Source organism: Sorex fumeus, unplaced genomic scaffold (assembly GCF_029834395.1).
Source record: "Sorex fumeus unplaced genomic scaffold, SorFum_2.1 ptg000131l, whole genome shotgun sequence".
Classification (NCBI taxonomy): Eukaryota; Metazoa; Chordata; class Mammalia; order Eulipotyphla; family Soricidae; genus Sorex; species Sorex fumeus.
The window spans coordinates 5,901,349-5,927,598 of NW_026606188.1; the positions used below are offsets into that span (position 1 = coordinate 5,901,349).

Consider the following 26,250-nt stretch of genomic DNA (forward strand, 5'->3'; position numbering starts at 1 on the left):
CTATGTCCTTTTTGTTCCTGTTACAGCAAGTGTGATAGATGGTGACTATTATTCTTTTGAGCAGCCCCAGTGCAGGCTCTGATGCGCAAAGTGTCGTTTGCAAGTTCAGACACGCCAGCTGGAACTTTTCCTCACTTCTCACCAACTCAAGATGGCAGATCAAAACACCAGAGTGAGACAGTCACTCTTGTGGGCTCTGATACACTTCAAAAGTGAATTCTCTTCAAACTGCTCTGCTGTCACTAATGAACTCCTCAAAATTAATTGTAGTACAACTGAAGACAAAGCTCAGAATTCCAGCCTTTTTCTGTTCAGTTTATACTCATGGGCCAGCCATGTGTCCTAAAATTCATTTCCCAGTCTTTCCTCGATTGGGGGGGGTCTCTTCTACCTCCCACTTCCCACCCACCTCTAACATACAAAGATACCCTTTCCAGATCACATAAAGACCATAGTTATGAACATCCTCTGTTGGTTCTTTCTGACGATGATACTTTCTGTCCACTTCTGTATTCTCTGAGATCCCTTTGCAGGTCTGACGTGACGTCCCACTCTCACCAACAGACCCCAGGAATGCTTAAACCCTCACCTATGTTCCTGCACTACTTTCTGTCAGAAGTTGGTTTAACTTTAAGTCTCACTTTTTTTTATCTGCCCAAGTGCATTTAATTGAATTCTTTTCCAGAGAGCAGAAAGTACACCTCACCTTGGCAAGATACTTAGGGGAAAATATATTGAAGAGACTACAGCAAAGGTTGTAGTGTAACTGATTCAGAGATCCTATTGTGTTTGTTACATTTTATTCCTTTTTGTCACAGAAAAAAAATGTGCTTAAGTTTAAATATTTGAAGTGAAAGGATATGATTTTTTCCTCCAAGTTCTTATCCTCATACCTGCATCTTCTCAGTAGTTCAGAAATTGATTGTACCATACTCTATTCCCATTCCTCTTGAATTTCCAGTGTCTGTTTTCACGGATTTTGCTGTGAGTTGCCACATTCTATAGAGATTGGGAAAGACACAAATTTTTGCTTTTTCTGCTTCTAAACGTCTCTATTGAAGCATTGAAAAGAGAAAGAAATACTGACAGAGGCACTGCATTTCATTGTATCCTCATAACTGCGTCTTCAGTTCATGTAGCTACTTCATACATCCTATATGTATTCATTAGAATGTTTATAAAAAGAATCAGCACAAATGAACCCATGTGTTCTGACCAAAATAGAGAATATTTGGAAATCATTGGCTCACAGTTTCTGTTTCTTTTCCTCTCCTTCAGATTAAGGAACAGTGACATATGAATAGTGAAAGATGACATAGCTCCATTCTCATTCTTGGGGTAGGGAAGCCGGGGTCAGGGCACAACCAACTGTGTTCTAACTATGCCTAGTTCTGTCCTCAGGACTAGATGCTGTGTCAGGGATTTGAACCAGGGTCTGACACATGTGGGGCAGGAGCCTTAGCCCCTAAACAATCTTTCCAACCCCCTCAATTGATACCTTTGTGGGAAGGGACCACACCCAGCAATGCTCTTGGCTCATGAGTATCCCTTTACAGTACTCAAATGAACCGTATGTTCTGCCAGGGACTCCTATTAGGATCAGGCTGTATACCAGAAAAGTGCTTATCCCCTTCGCAATCTTTCCAGCTGTATTACCATTTTTTTTCTAAATACACTGAAGTATGCATTGAGATCAGTACCTTTTATAATTTCCTGCATAGAGGATAATCAATGAATGGCTCATGATAGCATATTAGGTATACTGAACATTCAGAATGCATGGCAGTTAAATTATATGGAAGATTAGAAGCATAGAGGCATAGATAGATATATAGATATATAGAAAAATTTACTGTCCATCTGATCACTCATTTCTAACATATTAAAACTTTATATTAAAATACTGTCATTCATGTTGCCTTATTTTCCAGAGATAGTAGTTTAAAATAAGAATCTTGCCAAGAACTCATGGGTGAGCTGGCTTTTTGCTTCTCTTGTCAATAGTAAAAGAGAACAGATACTCTCAGACAGGTTCAGTCACTCATCCGGTTTTGTAGCTCAGGAAGCTCCTTAGCATGTGCATGCGGTTCGTTTTCTGTAGAGCATGGCTTTATTTACTTTCTTTGCATCTCGTGACATTACTGCATGAGTTTCTTATGACCACTGTGATTTTTAGGACATAATACAAACCTGTTTCTCACACCAGTTGTCTGAATTTGTCTTTCAGATTTTCATGTAGAAGAAGCACTGGATTGGCCTGGAGTATACTTGTTACCTGGCCAGGTTTCTGGGGTGGCTCTGGACCCAAAGAATAACTTGGTGATTTTCCACAGAGGTGACCATGTCTGGGATGTAAAGTAAGTAAGAGTTCTCCACCACGAGTAAATAATAATCAAAATAGCATGTTTCAGTTTTTGTTAAACTAAGAATAATGGCAGGGAAATGATCAAAGTTCTTTGTAAGGTATGAGTATGGCAAGAAGCAGTATGGATGTCTTATGTCGTTTATTTATTTTTCTTTGGGGGGGGGGGGCTGCACACCTAGAGATGCTAAGGTGTTACTCCTGGCTCCACATTCAGGAATTAACTCCTGGCAGTACTCAGGGGACCATATGGGATGCTGGGGATCAAACCTGGGCTGGCCACATACAAGGCCTTCACCACTGTATTATCTCTCTGGCCCCTCTCTGGCCTTTTAAAATCTTTACATTTTGTCTATTCATTTCTGGAAAGAAGGCACTAACAACCAGACGTTCTGCCATTTTGTTTCTTCTTGCTTCAAGCTACACTTCATAATACCAAGAAGAGTAACATTAAGTCGGTTAAAAAAATTCTCTGAAAATTTTCAGAACATTTTCGAGGAGCTGCCATGAAGTACCCACGAGATTCGGGAGCTTCGCCAGGGCCACCCCCAGTGATGCTCAGGGGACCATGCAGTGATGGGTATCAAACCCGGGTTAGCTGCATGCATTATGCCCTAACCACTGTTCAATTTCCCAGCACCAGTTTTCAAGACTTTTTAAAGGTAGTGCATCATGAGAAACAAAATGTATTGGTTGGCTAGGGTAAAACACTTTGTTCTTTGAATGTATTGGATGCAGATTTGCAAAGAGCGCTTTGAATTCCCTTTCCTTCAAAACTCAACTTTGGTTCCACAAAACTGACCAGTGAATCTTCTCAGACTGTGATTAGAACAATTCAGTCATTAATGTGTAGGAATATTATCTGGACCTTCAGGTTTTCATAAAGATTCATTGTAATAGTTCAGCATTCATCTTTCTGAATTGTGGAGAACTCAGAACAAGGTAGAACTCATGAATACCCAGGCTTTTTCCTCTGAGTATCTAATTCTGATCTGTCATTGTATTTTCCAATGCCATTTTAGATGTATATTTGGATTTTAAAAGGTCTAATAGGGCTGGGGCGATAGCACAGCGGTAGGGCGTTTGCCTTGCATACAGCCAGTCCGGTCGAGCCGAGTTCGATTCCTCCACCCCTCTCAGAGAGCCCAGCAAGCTACCGAGAGTATCTCGCCCACATGGCAAAGCCTGGCAAGCTGCCCATGATGTATTCAGTATGCCAAACACAGTAACAGCAAGTCTCAAAATGGAGACCGTACTGGGCCCGCTCAAGCAAATCGGTGAACAACGGGTGGACTGTTTTTGTTTAATGCTTATGTTATGTATATGTATGATATATATGATGTTATATTTTATAAATTTATCAACCATAGTTAGACATTGTTTTTATCATTATCATTCACATGAAACTGAACCAGAGTAAATCTGTTGCCCCAAGTGTCACTGTAATCAAGTGGCAAAGGCCTGTTTTCATTCCTTCCCATCTCACCCTGGAACTGAAATCACGCAACATGATAATATTTATCATAGCTCACTCTGACAGTATGAAGGTTATTTTTATTGTCCTGAGTAATGAAATAGCCATTTGCTTGTTTTATCAAAAATTTATATATTAATATATTTATATTTTATATTTATATAAATGTATATATCAAAAAATTATAAATTTTAAAATATTCTCTAATTAAAAATCAGGGACCAGAGCAATAATACAGCAGGTAGGACATTTGCCTTTCACATGGCCAACCCGCGTTCAATCACCAGTATCTCATATGGTCCCTGAGCACCTCCAGGAGTGACATCTGAGTGTAGAGCCAAGTGTAAGCCCTGAGAACCTTGAGATGTGGCCAAAACAAAACTAAATTTAAAAATTAAAATACTGCATCTCAGGCTGGATTTAGTTCAGTGGATAAGGAGCATACCTTGCATGCAATCAACTCAGGTCAATCCCTGGCATCCCATCTGATTCCTCAGGCACCATCAGGAGCCATTCCTGAGCACTGAGCCAGGAGTGAGCACTGAGTATCGCAAAGTGTGACCCAAACACCTCCCAACCCCAACAAAATACTTAGTCTTTTCCTTTCGAATGTGTGGATGAAGAGTCTACTTTTATAGCTCAGTTGTTTTCATCCTTTTAAAGAGATTTTGTAAGTTAATTTACACTGTCACATATTTGTGTATTTAGTATAATGCTTCATACTCTCATGTATGCAGTTAAAGATGGAGCTTATTCTATCAGTTTTTTTTTTCAAATAGATTTGTATATTTGCAGCTGGTTAATTGTCTTCACAGTTGTCGAAGTTGAAGTTGCAATCTGAGAAAGGGAGATCACTCTCTTCAGAGTTCAGAGGAACCAGTGGAACTCAACGGTCCTATTCATGCATTGTTATATTGTTATAGTCAGCATTTAACAGTATTTTAATAAGTGCTTTGAAGAGTGAATTCTAAAAAACTCTTTGTCACATAGTTTTCATTTTAGTGAAAATTGCCATAATTTCTGCATGGATTTCTAGCCACATTTTACCGGATGGAAAAATTACAGCTTCTTTTTCTCCCATCCATACTATTTCTGTTGGCTAAAGCTAAATTGAACCAAGGCCAGTTTTCCATTTTAATTTAATACTCCTTCCAAGTAAACAGCAGGGGCTGGAGTCATTTAATGGAAAAGGGGATCAGTAGATGCCAGAGTGGGGTAGAAGATGGCACAGATTCTGGAATAAAAAACACATCAGAACATTTTGTGAGACTTTCAGCTGAAGAACTGAGACTTTCTGACCTTTACCTCTCATCTGGACAACAATTGTGATCTGATTTCCCTTTTATTACCAAAGCTATAGTATGTTTAACAACCCCCCTCCAAAAAATATAGTACCACCAAAGGGACATTGTTAAAAAAATGCAACATTTCTTCAGAGATGAGGAGCTAACTCGTTAAACCCCAGATTCTTCTTTACTTTATTTTTATCTTTCAAAAATAAGAATATATGTTGTCGTTTTCCTTCTTCCTCTTGCTCCTTGCCTGGTGATTACTAGCATCCCTTACAGTTCATGGACTTAAGGAAATTTTCTTCTGGCACCCAGATCTCTGCTTTCAACAGTGCTTTGTTTTATTATTCATGAAGAGATTCCTTGAAAGCAGATTTACTATCAGTGAAATTGAAGCAATCCTTCATATTTTAGGAAACAATTATACTTTAGGTATCATAAAGTTCTGACAGTTCATAATAATTCCTAATTAACCACACAGTGGTCAAAGTTCTTCAGATAATACCCATCAGCTCTTATATAAATACTGTTATTCTTCATTACTATCTATAGCCCTGATGCATCTTGGCTCTCCTGCTTATTCATGCCTAATAAACATGGCAGAAAGAATGAGCAGAATAAACCACTTAACCTCCTGCACAAATGCTGCCACTCCCTTTTTCAAGCTGACTTCAAGTTTCCTTCCTGACTGCCTTTTACTTCAGTCTGGCTTCAGTAAGAAATTTCCCAGCAGGAGCTGGTTGGCTCATGCCTGGGTAACAGCTGTTTCTGGGGCTTTGTCTTCAAATCATTGTCTCTGTCAAAGGCTTACTTGTTGATCTTTTATTCATCTGAGCTTGGTGGAGGCTTCACTTTGAGGAATTCACATCATATACTCTCCTAACTAAACCAGGAGTCTTGCCCTTAACTTTTTTAAATTTAATTTTATTTTATAAAGTTGTTCATAATATATGCATTATATTTAATATTCAAACACCAATCCCACCACCATTGCATCTTCCTACTACCATATTTAGAAGGTTTCCACCCCAAATCCTACATCATGCCCCCCCAAAGCGAACCAAAATAATTACTTTCCTATTGCTTGTCATGAATGATCTACTAAAAATGGTCCAGTAAAGTTTTCTTTTTTTTTTTCTTTTTTATTAGTGAAACACCATGAGGTACAGTTGTAGATTTACAAATTTTTGTGCTTGGATCTCGGTCATACCACGATCAAATACCCATCCCTCCACCAGTGCCCATTTTCCACCACCAGGATAATATCCCTCCCCCCCCCATCCTCCCATCCCCCCATCCCCCCCTGCCACTGTGGCAGGGCATTCCCCCCTGTTCTCTCTCTCCTCCTGGGCGCTGTGATCAGCCAAAGAGGCATTGAGTGGCGAACATGTTCAGTCCAGTCTACTTTCAACCTGCATCTCCCCTCCTGGGAGGATCCTCCAAACACCCTCCACTTGGTGTTCCCCTTTCTATCTGAATTGTCCTTTCCCCTAGAATACCCAACTGGCCTCTAAGTTATAGAGTAATTCTCCTGGTGTTGCTCTCAGCTATTCTTGGGTATTAATCTCATATTTTATTATTTTATATCCCCCAGATGAATGCTATCTTTCTATGTCTATCCCTCTCTTTCTGACTCATTTCGCTTAGCATGATACTTTCCATATTGTACCACTTGTATGTAAAGTTCATGACTTCATCTTTTCTAAGAGCCACATAGTACTCCATTGTGTAGATGTACCAAAGTTTCTTTAACCAGTCATCTGTTCTTGGGCACTCAGGTCTCTTCCAGTTTCTGGCTACTGTAAAGAGTGCTGCAATGAAAAAACAAGTGCAGATGTCACTTCGGCTACACGTTTTTGCCTCTCTGGGATATATTCCCAGGAGTGGTATCGCTGGGTCAAATGGGAGCTCAATTTCTAATTTTCTGAGGAACGTCCATACTGTTTTCCAGAAGGGCTGAACCAGTGGACATTCCCACCAACAGTGAAGGAGTGTCCCTTTCTCGCCACATCCGCGCCAGCACCGGTTGCTTTTGTTCTTTTGAATGTGGGCCAGTCTCTGAGGTGTGAGATGGTATCTCATTGTGGTTTTGATCTGCATCTCCCTGATGATTAATGATGTAGAGCATTTTCTCATGTGCTTTTTTGCCATTCGGATTTCTTCTTTGAGAAAGTTTCTGTTCATTTCATTGCCCCATTTTTGGATGGGGTTGGATGTTTTCTTCTTGTGGAGTTCAACCAGTATTTTGTATATCCTTGATATCAACCCCTTGTCAGATGTGTATTCGGCGAATATTCTTTCCCATTCTGTAGGCTGTCTTTGTATTTTGGTCACTGTTTCTTTGGAGGTACAGAAGCTTCTTAGTTTAAGATAGTCCCATTTATCTATCTCTGTTTTCACTTGCTCAGCCAGTGGCGTGTCATCTTTGAACATACCATTAGCCTCAATGTCATGGAGGGTTTTGCCAACTTTGTCTTCAATGTACCTTATGGTTTCTGGTCTGATGTTGAGGTCTTTAATCCATTTTGATCTTACCTTTGTACATGGTGTTAGGCAGAGTTCTGAGCCCATTTTTTTGCATGTAGCCATCCAGTGATGCCAGCACAATTTGTTAAAGAGGCTTTCCTTACTCCACTTCACATTTCTTGCACCTTTATCAAAGATTAGATGATCATATGATTGGGGGGTGATGTCAGTGTATTCAACTCTGTTCCATTGGTCTGCAGTTCTGCCTTTGTTCCAGTACCATGCTGTTTTGATTATTACCGCTTTGTAGTAAAGTTTGAAGTTCGGGAGGTTGATTCCTCCCATTTTCTTTTTCCCCAGAATTGCTTTAGCTATTCGTGGGGGTTTATTGTTCCATATAAATTTCAGGAGTGTTTTCTCCATTTCTTTGAAGAATGTCATGGGTATCCTTATAGGAATTGCATTGAATTTGTACAGTGCTTTCGGTAGTATTGCCATTTTGACAATGTTAAGTCTTCCGACCCATGAGCAGGGGATGTCTTTCCATTTCCTCATGTCCTCTTTTATTTCCTGAAGTAGCGTTTTGTAGTTTTCTTTGTACAGGTCCTTTACTTCCTTAGTTAAGCTGATTCCTAGGTACTTGATTTTCTGGGGCACAATTGTGAACGGGATTGATTTTTTCATGTAGCTTTCCTCTCTCTCACTGTTTGCGTATAGGAAAGCCATGGACTTTTGGGTATTGATTTTATAACCTGCAACTTTACTATACAAGTCTATTGTTTCTAGGAGTTTTTTGGTGGAGGTTATTGGGTTCTCTAAGTATAGTATCATATCATCTGCGAATAGTGAGAGCTTTATTTCTTCCTTTCCTACATGAATGCCCTTAATGTCTTTTTCTTGCCTAATTGCTATTGCAAGTACTTCCAGTACTATATTGAACAGCAGTGGAGAGAGTGGGCATCCTTGTCTCGTCCTTCATGCCTCCATAAAATTAAGAAGATAGAGATTATATCAACAATCTTCTCAGACCATAATGCGCTGAAATTAGAAGTAAATCACACACAAAAACAGAAAACTAAATTAAACACATGGAAATTAAACAGTGCGCTATTAAACAACGAGTGGCTTAGACAGGAAATTAAAGAGGAAATCAAAAGATTCCTAGAAATGAATGAAAATGAGGACACGAGTTACCAAAACCTATGGGACACAGCAAAAGCAGTCTTAAGAGGAAAGTTTATAGCTCTACAAGCATTCCTCAGGAAGGAGGAGCGAGCCCACATAAATAAACTAACCTCACAGCTTAAGAACTTGGAGAAGGACCAACAAAAGGAGCACAACCCTAACAAGAGGAAGGAAATAATAAAACTCAGAGCAGAGATTCACGAGATGGAAACCCAGAAAACAATCCGAAAGATCAATGAAACCAAGAGCTGGTTCTTTGAGAAAATTAACAAAATCGATAAGCCCCTAGCAAAACTCACAAAGAAAGGGAGAGAGAAAACCCTAATAAACCGAATCAGAAATGAAAAGGGGGTCATTACAACAGAAACTACAGAAATTCAAAGGATCCTCAGGGAGTACTTTGAAAAGCTTTACGCCACAGAACATCAAAACCTCGAGGAAATGGATAAATTCCTAAATTCCTAGACTCCTACAGACTCCCAAGGCTGAACCAAGAAGACCTGGAATACCTGAACAGACCTATCACCATCAAGGAAATTGAAATGGTAATAAAAAGTCTCCCCAAGCACAAAAGCCCTGGCCCGGATGGATTCACCAGTGAATTCTTCCAAATCTTTAAAGAAGACTTACTCCCAATCCTCTTTAAGCTTTTCCATGAAATTGAAATATCAAATACACTTCCGAACAGTTTCTATGAAGCAAATATCACACTGATACCAAAAGCAGACAGAGATAACACAAAGAAAGAGAACTACAGGCCGATATCCCTGATGAACACAGATGCAAAGATCCTCAACAAACTACTAGCAAATAGAATCCAACTACTCATCAAAAAGATCATACACCATGACCAAGTAGGATTCATCCCAGGGATGCAAGGATGGTTCAACATTCGGAAATCAATCAACATAATCCATCATATCAACAAAAGAAAAGATAAAAAGCATATGATCATATCAATAGATGCAGAGAAAGCATTTGACAAGATCCAGCACCCCTTTATGATGAAAACCCTAGCCAAAATGGGCATAGAGGGGACTTTCCTCAACATAGTTAAAGCCATCTACCACAAGCCTACAGCAAGCATCATCCTCAATGGGGAAAAACTGAGAGCCTTCCCTCTAAGACCAATAAAGTTTTCTTAGAGGAAAGTGTGTGAAGATTATTGTATTTCACCCTGGAGCCAATAAGCCCTTGTATAATAAATGACTAACAAGTTTGTTAAAGGTTGAGCCTTGTGTGTTTATATAAATGTGTCAAGGCCATGCTGGGACCACCCTCCACACACTTGGATGACCCTCACGCATAAAAGAACTGGCAGAGGAACCCAGGTGTGTGGGACCCGGGGCTGAGATCTCCAAACCTTCACGGTTAGGGACTGGACCTGCCAGTAGTTAGACAGTTACACCCACCAACTGTCGTGTAACCCCAACAACGGCCAGGATCCAGAGATTATCACACTCAGCTCCTGGAAGTGCGGCCGCGAATCTTATCATCTTGACATCTTATCATCTTGAATCTTGACATCTTATCATCTCATTCCTACTTTGGACAAACTGGCAGGCTACCGAATGTAACCTGCCCACAAGGCAGAGTTTGGCAAACTCCCCGTGGCATACCCAGTATGCCAAATACCAGTAACAATGAAGGGTCTCATTCTCCTAACTCTGAAAGAGCCTTGAATATGGCACTTTTTTAAAAAAAATCTCAGGGCCAGAACGAAGGAGACATTACAGGGGTCTGCTCGAGGCAATCAACGAATAACAGGATGGTTGTGATTGTGATTGTGATATATATCAAGACAGCCTGGCATGGGGTTTAGAGGCATCTCTGGTGTGTCATTCTATATTTCTCTCTTCCAGGAGCTATCTTTCTCTTGCCCTTAACTGTTAAGTATAAAAAGTTGTTTCCTTTATGATGCTTATCATTTCTTCACATGAAGTTGGAAGGGATCCTGGAAGTTATGCAATTTGGAATTCATTCAATTAACCAAAAGAAGAGGAAAGTAGAACAAACCAACTTAAGTACAGAAGGAAATGTGTTAGTGGTCAATGGAAACTGTGAAGAGTTTTGGTCGCCAAAATAACTGCATCAGAAATCACTTTCCAAGTATTTTCTTCTGTATAGAAACATTTCTAACTTCTTCCCCTCTTTTATTTAGAATCACATTATTAAGGGAAGATATTATCTGCATCTTGATTGGACAACAGAAAGTTCTTACATTGTGCCTTTTCCCTGTCTTGGTTGTAAGACCATGTTCCCTCTGTTCCCGAACCGTTACCGTGGGCAGAGGAATGAAACCCACTTGTCTTAACCTAAATTCTTTGTCCTATCCATTAAATTTACAGGCATATTTACATAACTGAAAGTAGAGGGTTGAAAGTGGAGCTTAGGATGTTTGGTTAACTAATGGAAAATTGAAGCTTCATTAGCACAAAATGGGGCTACAGACATTAGGCATCCAGAATAACCCAAACTCCCACTTAAAGCAAACATCTCTGTGAGAATCTACCAGAGTTATCTATGACTTGACCTTTTTTGAGTGCCAGGAAATTCCTTCAATGTGAGATACAGTATCTGGTGCCATCCAGATGTCCTCATGCTCTTCACTGTTAAACTAAGACCTAAATCCTGTAACTCCATCCTCATGACTGCCTCATGCAGGGTGAATTTGCTCACTATCTCTGTCAGTTACTCTCCTGTGTGAAGAAAAGTTTTGGCTTCTTTAGACTCAACATCCTCAGTTCCTTAAGCACACTTTCATTGGAGTATCCTCTGATTTCTCTCTCCTGTAAAGACTTTGACTGAAGCATGGACACAAAACCTAATATTTAGTGACCAGCAGTACAATTCCCTTTCCTGATATGCTTATAGTCTAAACAGCAATAAGTGTAAAAAGATCGCACCCACTTTCATAAGCAATCATGTTACCCATTGCCATGTTCAATGTGTCATCTACTGTGATCTCCAAATATTATATCTCATGAAGTTGCCTTTGTTTTACCAAGTATTTTTTTAATGCGGTGTCTTTAAATTAGCAAATTCATTACTTTATTCCAGTCACATTTCACACTATTAACCTTAGCATTTTCTATTTAGAGATGCTATTTTGTTCAAACTTAGCTGGAATAAACTTCCCCTACTCAGCCCTATACATTAGGTCTATCAAGTATGTCCTTCATATATATCATTTATGAAATATGACTAACAAATGTTTGGTTTGAAAGTTTTGTTTTGTTTTTTAGTGTTGGGGGAGGGAGGTTGTCTTCATCTCATCCCCAAATAGTTCAAAATCTCTTCATCAATATTTTAGGGTAATTTGCCAGCATATATTATCTTCAAAATCTGTGTGCTTCCAAACTTTCAGAACCATCAACTCTAATTATCCGTATGCATTTTCTGGACTCTTGGTTGAGATATCCCTTGGAGGCAGTGCTTCTACATCTCCAAAGTATAATTAACTTTTACTCCTCTGGAATTTCATTGGACCTAGAGATTGGAAGTCAAAATTGAGTCACACTCTCATACCTTATGTCTGAAAGCAAATTGAGGGACCCTATACTCACTCTCATATTCTCATTCATTTTTTACATGAATTCCTCCTTTTGATGGTCTGTTGTTGTTGCTGCTGCAGTGACACGAGTTGCATCCATTTCATTGCAGCACTTGGACACGTGTTCATTGTGGTCTTCAGGCTTGCACATGGGTTGGGGTGTTCACCAGTGACCTCACACTTTGCTGTGACACTAGGGATCACAAACAGTGGTGCTGCTGGGATTTTATCCCACATGTTGGGCAGTGCCTGGGATCATACTGCAACTTTGTTGCCTCAAGATACCTGTTCTGCTGCTGAACCATCCCCTCCAGGGATCTGCCATGTTTCATTTTTCTTTCTTTTTAATTTGTATTAAAGAACTATGTCTACTTATTTCTTTTAAAAGTTACTGATAGTTTCATTTTAGGCATACAATAACTAAACTTTATCAATCCCTGTACCAGTGCCCGCTTCCTTCCACCCGTGTCCCCAGATTCCCTCCCCATCCCAACCCCCACTCCACCCTGTCCCTTCAACTTGACAGGCATATTGCAGAGTTTCAGTGGTTGACACTTAGATCTCATGTTTTCAGTTCAGTTGAATTGTGGTTGGGGTCTACGGCTGTACCCCTCACTCTTATCACCAGTATAACTGAAGTCCTGATGCCTGTTCACCCATTACTACATTTCCTTTTATTTTCTCACTGGGAAACTTCTCTAGCTTTGTAACTTATATAATTACATTATATTGTATTTATCTTTTCAGTTGCCATTATTTCACATTCCCTAATTTTGAATGATGATGCAGAAGTTTATTTTCTCCTCACTTTAGCTCTTTTTGTACGGAATAGAGCAAAATGGTTTTTTCAGCCTTATCTAAACTGTTTGATTAGCTGCTAATGTGCAAAATCATTAATGGGGAGTCTAAGTGAAAAAATAAAGAGCTGATGAATTCCAGCCTATAGGCCTGGCTCAGTCTTTACAGCAGAGCGCTTTTTTAGAGAAGCAAACAGAAATCAGCAGTGCTCCAGGCTCTGTGTGAAACATGCAGGGTATTATTATATCCTGTAAAAAAGTTAAATGTGGTTGAAATAAAGACCTCTGCACCATAGAATGTGCATCATGGCACTAAATAAGCAGTTTGCTATGGCAACCGTGTATCCAGCTCTGTTATCCGACATCCATTTGTGAACTACGCAGGGGTTACCTGGCCTTGAATTACAAGAGAGTTTGTAAACTACTTTGGCAGATTAAATATGTATGTGATTTTCCCATTTAAGAAAAAAAATCCATTTCTTTCATGATTTGCCCTATATGTAATGCCAGGGACCATTTCTCTTTTTATTTAATTTTGTTTATTTTTTAAATTTTATATTAGCCATCAGTGAATTACAATTTTACAATACTGTCAGTGCTGGTACAATTTAATGCATACAACATTCCAAAAACACACCTGCCAGGAGTGATCCCTCAGTACAAGGTTAAGTGTTTGCAGCACTGTGCCCCCAACGCTTACTTCCAAATGCACACACCCATTTATATATGCACAAAGATACTCTAAAAATTCTCCATGAGGAGGAGAGGTGATTATATATAAATGTCTCCATCGTGAGACTTATTGTTACTGTGTTTGGCATATCGAATATGTCACGGGTAGCTTGCCAGGCTCTGCCGTGCGGGCGAGATACTCTCAGTAGCTTGCCGGGCTCTCCGAGAGGGGCGGAAGAATCGAACTCGGGTCGGCCATGTTGGTTGCGTGCAAAACAAACGCCCTACCCGCTGTGCTATCGCCCCTATTATATATAATTATATATAATATATATGTGTCTATATATATAGCCTTGGTGATATGTATTTATTACCTTGGGATATGTATATATATGTATACATACATATATATGTTCACACATATATGTATTATATACATATATATTTCAGTGAAATAATGGGCTTTATTTTGTTGTGCTTAGTTTCTTTAAAGTCATCTTATGATTTCTAGAATTCTCTTGATAATTCAGTTACAAATTAATATATGTAAATATGCTCATATGAGTAGAATGCCTAACTTTTCTTTGAGTTTTGTTTCATTATATTTTAATAAGTTTGTGGGTTTTGTTTGTTTTGAGAGGAGGCAAGTGTTCAAATGAACAATTCTGTAATTGTAAATTCAAGAATTAGCCTTATTGCCGAAATGGACACAGGGAAATGAAGTAATGAAATAATGTATAATAAACATAATACCATGAAAAAGTTGCTAGCCTTAAGCATTACATAGTGTTCTTTATACACTAATTAAATGCAGGTGATTTGTGGTAGCAAAAAGAACTACTAAAAACAAACCAAATAATCTTTACCTTATTTATTGCTGAAAAGATAGTTTAATCAGTTGAAATATTTGATATTTTCTTTTTCCAGTTGTGTATTACAAAATTCTCATTTAGTTACTATAACTGATTGAATTTATTAAACTTATTTTTTCTTTCAAACTCCTGTTTTCTTTTTCTTTTATTAGCTCACAATTTACACTTCACAATTTACTATGAAAACAGTAGAAGTAAATAGTAAAATTAAAGGGATGATCCTCAAATTAGTTAATTTTATTATCTATTAAATTCACTAGAAACTCGGTCTTTCTAGGTTTTTATGAGAATAGATAATGAGCAAACAAATTCTTTTCACAAAAGAAAACTATATACTTGAAGACATTTTTGTCTACAAAAGGAAAAGGGAAAGATCTAAAGGGGATCCATGGACTTGATCACCATCATTATCCTGGTTATCATATTGTACTGTCTCGTGAAGCCCTTGAGAAAATGTTGCCAATCATTTGGGAAACTGGATAAAGGGCACATGTTCACATGTTATCTCTTTGTGTTCTATCTTGTAAGGTCATGTGACTCTACAATTATTTCAAATTTGAGAGAATGCAGATGGTAGTATATTTACCTTGCACATGGCCAGCCCAGGTTTGATACCCAGCACCATGTAGGCCCTCCAAACCTTCCAAGAGTGATCCCTAGCACAGAGGCAAGAGATGGCCTGAGCACTGCTGGGTATGGACCCCAAACAACAAAAATACAATTATTTCAAATTCTTAATTTTGAATAAAAGGTCAGATAGGGGTCGGAAGACAGTACAGAGGTTAAGGCACTTGCCTTGCAGGCAGCTGACCCTCAGTTTGATCCCTGAAACTACATAAGATCCCACGAGCACTGTCAGGAATGATCCCTGCGCACGGAGCAAGGCAGAAGTACTGAGCACTTCTGGGTGCTCTGAGCTAAAAAAGAAAGAAAGAAAATAGGCAAATTTCAGTCTCTTGTAGTCAGTAAACAATAATTCTCTTATGATTTAAGTTCCCATTGTTTTATTACAAAGCACTGAAATGTGAGTTATAAAAAGTATAGGACTTTGCCAGGTATAGTGGCTTGTGCTGGCAGTTCCAGCTATGCTGAAGGCTGAGGGCAGACAATGGCTTGAGCCCAGGAGTTCTGGGCTGTGTGTTCTCTGCTGGTCAGCATCAAAATGGTGACCCTTGACTACCCCTGGGAACAGGGGATCACCCAGTTGTCTTAGGAAGGATCAACCAACTCAGATCAGGAAAAGGACTGAAACCTTAAAACAGAGCTAGAGCAATAGCACAGCAGGTAGGACATTTGCCTTGCACACAGCCAACCTGGGTTCGATTCCCAGCATCCCCTATGGTTCCCCGAGCACCACCAGGAGTAATTCCTGAGTACAGAGCCAGGAGCAACCCCTGAGCATCGCTGGGTGTAACCCAAAAAGAAAAAAAAACCATAAAACAGAATAAATGAAGAGTCTTCATCCTACATAGAATGAATTTAATAATATCCTTCGAGTCATATATATGTGCTGGGCTTTTTTTATCCAGAAGTACAATCAGCTAGGATGCAGGGAAGGCTAATCATGGATGAATTCTATACCTTTGTTTTCTGGAAGAATAGGGGTGGTATATTTAGTTAGACATTTATACTGAAAATCATTTCAGATATAGGATGCGACATTTGACAGCAGTTATAAAAGGAACCTGTGTTAGCCCTTCTCCCTAGTTTATTAATATCCTAAATATTGGCACATTGGGTCTTCCCAATATAATCTGACATTTTACTCAATAAACTATCCCATGAATATACTGTAAAACCTTTTCTGTTAATGGTATTCCCAACATTTTATAAACTTACACTGTGTGTGTTTTTTAACTATATATAATTGCATATGTCAACAATATTATTGAAGTTTTAGAATGACAAAGCAAAATCAATGGTAGATATTGAATTAAATGCATCATTAAAAAAGCTACTTCAGGGACTTACTGATATCTTACAGGATAAAATGGCATATATACTCAAAAGACTATTACAATCAAGAAGCTTAAATCATTCTGTGAAGTTTATTTTTAATAGAAAGACAATCTAACTTTGTTTTTGTTGCCCTACCAGGACTTTGATAAATTTCATAAAAATATCAAAGAACTAATCAGTAAGGGTATGACAGATTTGAGCAGTTTTGTTCACTTTCTGAATTGCAAATAGAGCTCCATAAATACTTAATGTTATTCAGGTTCTTCCTTTGGTTAGACTGTTGAACTATTAAACATTAATTTTCTTAACAATCGTGTCTGTCTATATACAGAAAATTCTATTTTACTTAAATATTTATTTATCATACATTGACTTCATCTGACTATATCTGTGTGTTTTATTTTATTCACACTCATTCACACGTATAGATCACCTCAATGCAGTCCCAAATCTTTGTGGAGGATTTTGTTTGATTGTTTTTTTTTGTTTGTTGGGGGAATGCCAGGAATTCCCGTTCAGTGAAGAATTAAGTTTGAGCTATTACTTGTCTCACCCTGAGGACCCAGGGACAGAGGGCTTCCAGGATGCACTGGTGATGCTCTGGGGTCTGTGTGGTTCTGAGGATGGAACTGGGGTCAGCCACATGCAATGAATATACCTAACCCTTATAGTATCACTCAGGCCCTATATTTTTTAAGTAAAAATTATAGATGTACTATAAATTATATATTTAAAAATAAATAAATTTTCTTGGGGCCAGTTCCTTGCACATGGCCAACCTGGGTTTCATTCCTGTCACCACCTGATCACCCAAGCTCCACCGGGAGCACAGAGCCAGGTGTAAGCCCTGAGCTCTGCCAGTGTGTCCCAAAATATGCACTTCAATATTCTGTAAGTTTAGTTGAGGAGAAAATTATCTTTTTCATTTATCCTAAGTAATTTTCCAAATTGGAGTAACTGCATTATTTGTGATAAATACAGTGTCTGTCAATATAAGCAGAGATATTATTAACTTTCAGAAATATAGGTGGAAAAAGTGAAAATGGAACACTTCTTAATATTTTGTGATAACCTAGAATACAGGGAATTATCTCATAGGTTATCATACTTCTAGAAGCAGAAGTTATTTATTTTTTAGTTTTTAAATTATTATATAGTTTCATAGGGCTGGAGTGATAGCACAGCGGTAGGGCGTTCGCCTTACAAGCGGCCAACATGGCTGACCCGAGTTCGATTCCTCCGCCCCTCTCGGAGAGCCCAGCAAGCTACCGAGAGTATTCGATATGCCAGACACAGTAACAACAAAGTCTCCAATGGAGATGTTACTGGGCCCGCTCGAGCAAATCGATGATCAACGGGAGGGCCTTTACCTTTACCTTTACCTTCATAACATTTCATCATATAATATTTCATCATACTGTACATTTTTTCTTTCAAAACTCAATTGCATATTTTTGAAATATTTTGAGTGCTCTGATGAAATGTATCTCATGATACCCACGGCAAGTTACAAAGACAAACACATTTTGGGGACTTATAAAATACTTTTCTTAATTGAAGTAACATTGGTGATAATATTGACTAGGTTAGAGATGTGTATCATCACAAATCAACATCTATATACACTGCATGTGTTCACCACTGAAAATTTAGTTTCCATCCTTCAGCATTCAGCTGACCCCTTAGACCCAAATTATTCCTGCCTGCCACCCTTTGTAGTGGCACTGTTCTATTCTCAGTATCTGCTTTTGTATTAGCCTGGGTATTGGTGGTGTTCTGTAGTCACAACATTCTTGTGGTCCTTTCTTTTTCAATAGAGAGCAAGTTCAAGGAAGTTATACTCCCATTGGTAGTTTGCAAGAAAACAAGTGTTATATAGAGTTCACACATTTGAAAGCCCCCCTCCCACTCTCATACCCCACCACCACCACCCTGTCATTGGTACTTTAAGAATGCTGAGTAGTATTTACACAGGATATTCCCCCGGGGGAGCTTGGGAAGACATAGATTCAGATGCAGGGGTCATGAGTCTCCCTCCAGGTGATTGCATGCTGCTGCTCTCCTGAGTTCTTCAAGCTAATGGTAAATGCAGAATCCGGGAGATACAGAGTGGAGGATAGAATCCAGTCAAGTCTCCTCGGGGTTCTTGGTTCTGTATTTAAAGTCTTAGGTAAATGGGCTGCAATTTCAAGGTCATTGATGTTTCTCATTGGTGTATTGTCCATTCTAATGCTCTCTCTCTCTCTCTCTTTCTCTCCCCTCTCCCCCTCCCTTCCTCACTCCCTCCCCCCATCTCTCTCCCTCTTTCTTTTTTTACAAACAGTTCTTTTGACAGCAAGTTTGTTTACCAGCAGAGAGGAATCGGACCAATAGAAGAAGACACTATCCTTGTGATAGATCCGAATACTGCAGCAGTTCTTCACTCCAGTGGGAAAAATCTGTGAGTTTAATGGCTTGCATTATTACCAAAGCTTGTACCACATGTAGCGTATCATTAGATCGGGTCTTAGATAAAGGATGTTGTACTGCTCTATGAAAAAAGCACAGTTTCAGAAAGATGAGTTGGCTTGTCCCATCTTTCAGTTTCTAAATAGAAAGTTCTAAATTCTGAATGTTAGAATCGCCTGAAAGCTTCACCAGTTAGATTCAGGGCCTGGCAATGTCACTCTAATCCAGTGGGTGCCTCAAATGAGGCCCTGGGTTCAGCCTCCAATACTGCAGGAACTGGAGGAAATATCTATTTATATTTATTCTGAGATAAGGCATGGGGTAAAATAGTATTTGAAAGCTCCCCAAGTGGTTTTAATAGGCAGTTAAGCCAGAAAGCCACTGATAAACATAGTTAATGAAATGAGTTGCTGGTCAGATCTGACCAAAAAAAGTAAAGTCTTCAGTTGAGAAGTTTCATAATTAAACTCATCAAGCAATCAGCCATAAAGATTTTCCCATTTCAAAATAAAAACTAAACAAATGTCATTTTTCTGCTTTTCTTAGCAGGTAATTTGGCCTTGAAAGCTGCTCATTATTTAGTCATCTTCCTAGATGGCACTTGGCAGCCAAAAAAAAAGTTGACCAATATTCATGATCATTGAAATAAAGAGACACCTGCTTGCAAAGTATCCTCAACCTAGTTAATGTGCCAGTTTCATAAACTCCACCCTACTCCCATCTGCTTGGGCACAGGGATAGTCAGCTTCTTTGAAAGGCAAGGAACCATCCTTTTGGAATAAAGCTATTCATGGAATTAGTAATAGTTTTACACACATATAAGATAATATAAATATACATATATGTATATATATGTATACACATATATATACATATATATGTATGTATTTCCACATTGAGGATGAAAAGTCCAAATTCTAATACCAGGTTACTGCCTGCTGTGTTTGAACACACTTCTTTGTTGCTGTGTTCATTGATCAGGAGCATTCTCTTTCCACAAAGGTGAGGAAACTGCTCCTGAATGAATGTGTATGATGTCTGTGTCTAAGCCACATCGTAACTCGGTAGCCAAAACAGAGACTTAGTTCAGTTCATTTTTCAAAATGACAGTGTCACAATCATGGATCATGAAGAATGTCTGTGGTTGCAAAGGTTAGAAGCAAAACAAACAAAAAGTATGTCTTATGGATTGTCAGAATGGCCGTTGGCCACATCAGATTAAGATATTCTCCAGATGTTTGTTAATGCTAAAAGACTTCTATAAGCTTGTAAGCCTCTATCTACACTAGTTTAGATAGAATTCTCCTCCACAGGCCATCTCAGTTGATTTGTTAGAAAGCAATCTTCTCTGATGGTCATACAACAAACCATTTATTTTAATGAACAGAGCCTATAAAGTCATTGGGTGTGGGAAGGGATTCTGTTTGAATAGACACTCTGCAAGTTGTTTAGTCATATTTAATATTTTATGTTACTATATCATATGACTCGAAGTATATTTAAACTATAAAAATTTATTTATACAGTTGACTCTTGAACACAAAGGGGTTATTGATACCTACCCACTCAAAATCAAAAGTCCACCAATAACTTTGGAAACCCCCAAAACTTCACTATAGTCATGCTGAGAACCCCCCCCCCCCCCACTGCTACCCACCCAGTGAATACTGAAGCATCAGCTGCTGAGATCCCTTCCAGCCTGATCCACTGTCTTTATCATCAGGTTCCACTTCAGGGATTCAGTTTCTTGCCATTCACAGCTGGTTGAACCTGTGAATGCAAAATCTGCCCACGTTAAAAAGTGTTTACCTCGAAGAAAGCTTGATGAGTTCAAAGTTGTGTTATTCAAGGGTCAACTGAATTTCTCCAGATGACTTGTTTCATCTACATTTCTAATATGTTAATATGAACGAGATTATTTTAAGACTCAGTTTGTTTTGTTTATATCTGATTCCCAGTATCAAATATAAGCAGAGCCTTAGAATTAGTTTTTAAATTGATATGATTTGTGTTGTTCACTCTCGCATGCCATGCTCTTAATAAATGTTTATATTACACACATATATACATATATATGTATTTATGAGTTTAAGATTAGTCACAGGAGGTTTGTTTTAACACGTATTTTTATTTGACAATTCATTTGGTGTTTTCTCTGGTCATCCAGGTGTGCATTTGCTAATCTATGAATTTATGCTGCCTTTATATGATGCATTAGTTTAAAAAAGTATGCTCATGTGTGCTTTGTAAATCCATTTACAGTTAAAATGATCCTTTTTATTTTGCAGGTTTTATTTGCCACATGGCCTGAGTATTGATAAAGACGGGTATTACTGGGTCACAGACGTGGCCCTGCATCAGGTAATCGGTCTCTTGGCAGTTACTCAAATAGAAGCTAACTTTGTCATCTCTATATGCTCTGGTGATACGTGGGTTTTTTCCCTGGAATCCAAAAAGTTTATAAAAATAAACTGCAACCGCCCCATTGGAAATGTATAGAAATGGTCAAAATCGCTCTTGTCCATAGGGCTGACTGGAAGCTGAGAGCCAGAAGTGAAGTGTCACTATCAAGTCCTTGGGGACTCCCAGACAGCCTTCCCTCTCCAGTGGCCACTATTGCTTTATTTTCTCCTGTCCCGAGCTCTTAATTACATTTTGTCATTTGTGTTTGATGTTTTCTTTCCTAAGTGACCTCAGTCCTCTGTGAGTCGGGAAAAGGTTACCACATATAGTTTGTTCCCTTTGTCAAATAAGTTCTATGTAAGTGTAGAATAATCATTAGGATCTTTAAAAAGATAAGTTTTGGTAGTAAACAAGTAATGGGGGGGAGCACCCAATTCTCACAAGACATGGTTGCGAAGAATCTTCAGCCATGGTGGTGGAAAACATCTATTGCTTATGCATTATTCGGGAAACATCTATTGCTTATGCATTATTCGGGAAAAATCAGGAGGGTGAGTGCAATAGAATGTCCATGTACCTATTCATCTCTATCCACCACACTGTAAATTAATCTCCAGAAACCTCACTGATCAAGTACATATACCTGTCCTGGTGATCTTATCCATCAAATGCTAAAATTTTCATTCCTTTAACCAAGTCTCTGGGAATATCTACTTTTATCCCCTTGGAAAATGTCCTTAAGTAGTCTTGTAAGTGTTGTGTCCATATGAACCATGCCCGGTGGGTAAAGCCTTTACTCTAACGTTTGTCAAAGGTCTTCAAGCTGGACCCAAACAGTCAAGGCGGGCCTCTGTTAATCCTGGGGAGGAGCATGCAGCCAGGAAATGATCAGAATCACTTCTGTCAACCCACCGACGTGGCTATAGATCCAGACACCGGCGCTGTCTATGTAGCGGATGGTTACTGCAACAGTCGCATTGTGCAGTTTTCACCCTATGGGAAGTTTGTCACACAGTGGGGAGAAGGTACTTGATAAGTCTCTTGAATGTTTTAACCAGTGTCAGTAACCCAAAGAGGACTAAAGTCATAAATGAAAATCCATTGCATTTTCCTCAGGATATTATTGTCCTCTACAGCAAGAATAGGGCTCCTATGTGCATACAGTTGGCTTGTACACACTATACAAGTAGACACTGACACAGTGTACACACACACACACACACACACACACACACACACACACATGCACACCTTGAAAGTAAAGGAATGCTTTTACCAGAAAATCTTGTTCAAAAATATAAGAAAAATCTGTAATGTTTTTGTATGAAAGATATTGTGGAACAAGCCAAAAAAATAAAACACTGACAGGGAAGTTGATATTGATGGTGCGATTGGTGTTGAAATATTATATGCCTAAAACTTAACTATCAATGACTTTGTAAGTCACAGTTCTTTAAATAGAAAATATATGTGTATAGGGGACGGAACATTAGTGCAGCAGGTAAAGCATTTGCCTTGCATGCAGCTGACCTGAGTTTAATCATCAGCATCCCATATGGTCTCCCAAGCACCACCAAGAGTAAATTCTGACTTCAGAGCAGGAGTAACCCCTGAGCATTGCCGGGTGACCCAAAAATCAAATGTGTGTTTGTATGTGTATGTATATTTTAAGGGGGCCAAAGAGTACAGTGAGTAAGATATTACATATAGTCCCCCAAGCCACACCAGGAGTAATCTCTGATCACAGAACCCAGAGTACTGCCAGGATTGGACCAAAAACCCAAAGAGGACTAAAGTCATAAATGGCTTTACCTGTTTTTCCCTTGATTCCAAATATGTAATGGCTTTTGATCACACATTTGGAATATAGAAAACTCTAGAGTCGGCCCTTGGATGACTTTACAAACTGTCCCCTGGGTTTTCTTTGTTCTGCAGCATCTTCAGGGAGCCATCCTGAACCAGGTCAATTCTACGTCCCTCACAGCTTGGCCCTTGTGGCCCATTTGGGCCTGTTATGTGTGGCAGACAGGGAAAATGGTCGGATCCAGTGTTTTAAAACCGACACCAAAGAATTTGTGCGTGAGATTAAGCACCCATCATTTGGAAGAAATGTATTTGCAATTTCATATATACCAGGTATTTGATCTTTAATTTTGTATTTTGGCATGCCATATCCTTAAGTATTTTTTGTTTCATCTTACATGCTCTTTTTCTACACTTTTTCTTGTTAAAGGATTAAAAAGTCTCATATCAGGTTTGAAAATATTTTAAGACTTTGTGCATTGTAAATCATTTTAAATTAAGTGCCACTTCTTCATGCAGAAATAATGACCTCACATGATTTAACAATTGTTCATAATGGGTTAAAAATAATCCCCAAGCATTGATTTTGATTTTTTCTGAATTATGATCATCTGCTCTCATTATGGTGATTAATATCTCTCTTAATACAGCAACAGATGGTATCTATCTCACAAAGTCAGTATTCAAAATGTTTTCTATTTCATTTTTTTATGAGGATGGGACTTATTTTAGGTAAATATGTATATAAGTGGGGCTTATTACTAAATGTTAGGATTAACCAATAAAACTAACATTTATAGTCCCTTGGTTTGGAGAAAATAGGTAATACAAATCTAAAAATATCAAAGCAAAACTAATGTATAAAACAAGACTCATTAAAGTAAGGTTACAAAATGATTTGCTTTTAAGTAACGAATATTGAACAATTAAAAATAGATTTCTAAGGTGTATATATAGTTTTTGCAATATATTTTTTACTATATGTAGGCTACATTAATGTAGTATTTATCACTATGGACAGTATTGCAATGTTTATATTTCTTAGGCTTTTAAAGTTGCCTATGGCTACTGCCTTCCCAAACAATATCCAGTTATTTTGAGTATGAAGTAAAGCAACTCAAGTAATGATAAGAACAGTTTGACTTAATCACAGAATAAGCAATAAATAGATAATAGAAGATTCCCATTAATGTCAGTGAAAAAGAAATTCTTGTGTTGGTTTATTTTGTATAAACATTACTAAGAAATATTTTACTATATACAGCACAGCGGTAGGGCATTTGCCTTACAGGCAGTCAACATGGCCAACCCAAGTTCGATTCCTCCACCTGTCTCGGAGAGCCCGGCAAGCTACCGAGAGTATCTCGCCCGCACGGCAGAGCCTGGCAAGCTACCGGTGACGTATTCAATATGCCAAACACAGTAACAACAAGTCTCATGATGGAGACGTTACTGGGCCCGCTCGAGCAAATCGATGAACAATGAGAGGACCGTGACTGTGATACAGTATTCCTGGAATTAACATAAAGAACATATTCTAATCTCTCTAATTCAGATAATATGTCCTTGACAATTTGATATAGGCATCTCATATTTTCTTTTTTTCTTTTTTTAAAATTTTTATTAGTGCAACACCATGAGGTAAAGTTGTAGGCTTACAAATTTTTGTGCTTGGGTTTCAGTTATACAATGATCGAGTACCCATCCCTCCACCAGTGCCCATGCTCCACCACCACTGATCCCAGTATCCCTCCCACCCCCATCAACCCCCCCCCCCCCCCCGTTCCACCCTGTCTCTATGGAAGGGCATTCCCTTTTGTTCTCTCTCTCCTTTTGGGTGCTGTGGTTTGCAAGAGAGGCATTGAGTGGCAATCATGTTCGGTCTATAGTCTACTTTCAGCATGCATCTCCCATCCTGGGAAGATCCTCCCAACACCCTTTATTTGGTGCTTCCTTCTCTATCTGAGCTGCCTTTTCCCCTAGCAAGTGTGGCTGGCCTCCAAGCCATGGAGTAAACCTCCTGGTACTTATCTCAGCTATTCTTGGGTGTTAGTCTCCTATTCTGTTACTTTATGTTCCCCAGATGAATGCAGTTTTTCTATATCTGTCCCTCTTTCTGACTCATTTCGCTTAGCAGGAACCTCATATTTTCAAACGTAAAAATTAGAATGAATTTCTTACCTTTGTCGTAACTTCACTTTCTTTGCATATTTCTCTTTGATTCTCCTTAGAGCAGTAGCAGATTATATATATATATATATATATATATATATATATATATATATATATATATATCACTGTAGCACTGTCCTCCCATTGTTCATCGATTTGCTAGAGCAGGCATCAGTAATGTCTCACAACAAATTGTGATACTTGTTGTTACTGTTTTTGGCATATTGAATATGTCACGGGAGCTTGCCAGGCTTTGCAGTGAGGGCAAGATACTCTCGGTAGTTTACCAAGTTCTCCGAGAGGGGCGGAGGAATCAAACCCAGTTTGGCTATGTCGCCCCTGTGCAAGGCAAACGCCTTACCCCCTGTGCTATCACTCCAGCCCTATATATACACACACGTTTATCTTTAAATATCTGATATCCTAAAATGATTTTTAAATCAGAAACATGGCTCTTCCCAAAACTTATTTAGGATGCCTGTGAAATAGAGTCTGTCTATTCTTATTCTATGTACCATCTCCCTTCACTCCTATACCTATGTCTTTGTATATTTATATAGTCCTGGTTTCAGCTTGCTTTCTAAGTCTAATAGACCTTGATGTTCCAGACTCTTTTATTACAAGAATATTATTCCCCTAAACTGTCTGCCCCTGATCTTACCACTCATTAAGAGATATATGCTACAAGTATTTTTTCCTCCTTTTGTTGCCAGTTATAGAGACCAGCTTGACCTTACATTTATTGCTTGTGTAACATTCAGGCATATATTGGGAGGCCATTCCTGTCCATGTTTT

At 38.7% G+C, this 26,250-nt stretch overlaps 1 protein-coding gene across 9 annotated transcripts in view; it reads left to right on the forward strand.

Moving 5' to 3' along the window:
* Positions 1–26,250, forward strand: part of PAM (peptidylglycine alpha-amidating monooxygenase) — a 199,178-nt gene that overhangs the window by 140,086 nt on the left and 32,842 nt on the right. For all 9 annotated transcript variants that reach the window (XM_056106594.1, XM_056106595.1, XM_056106592.1 and 6 more), the window contains 5 exons: positions 2,228–2,357; positions 18,953–19,069; positions 21,366–21,438; positions 22,295–22,505; positions 23,416–23,616. In XM_056106594.1, coding sequence (XP_055962569.1) covers positions 2,228–2,357; positions 18,953–19,069; positions 21,366–21,438; positions 22,295–22,505; positions 23,416–23,616 — 732 coding nt within the window. The remainder of the gene's footprint in view (positions 1–2,227; positions 2,358–18,952; positions 19,070–21,365; positions 21,439–22,294; positions 22,506–23,415; positions 23,617–26,250) is intronic.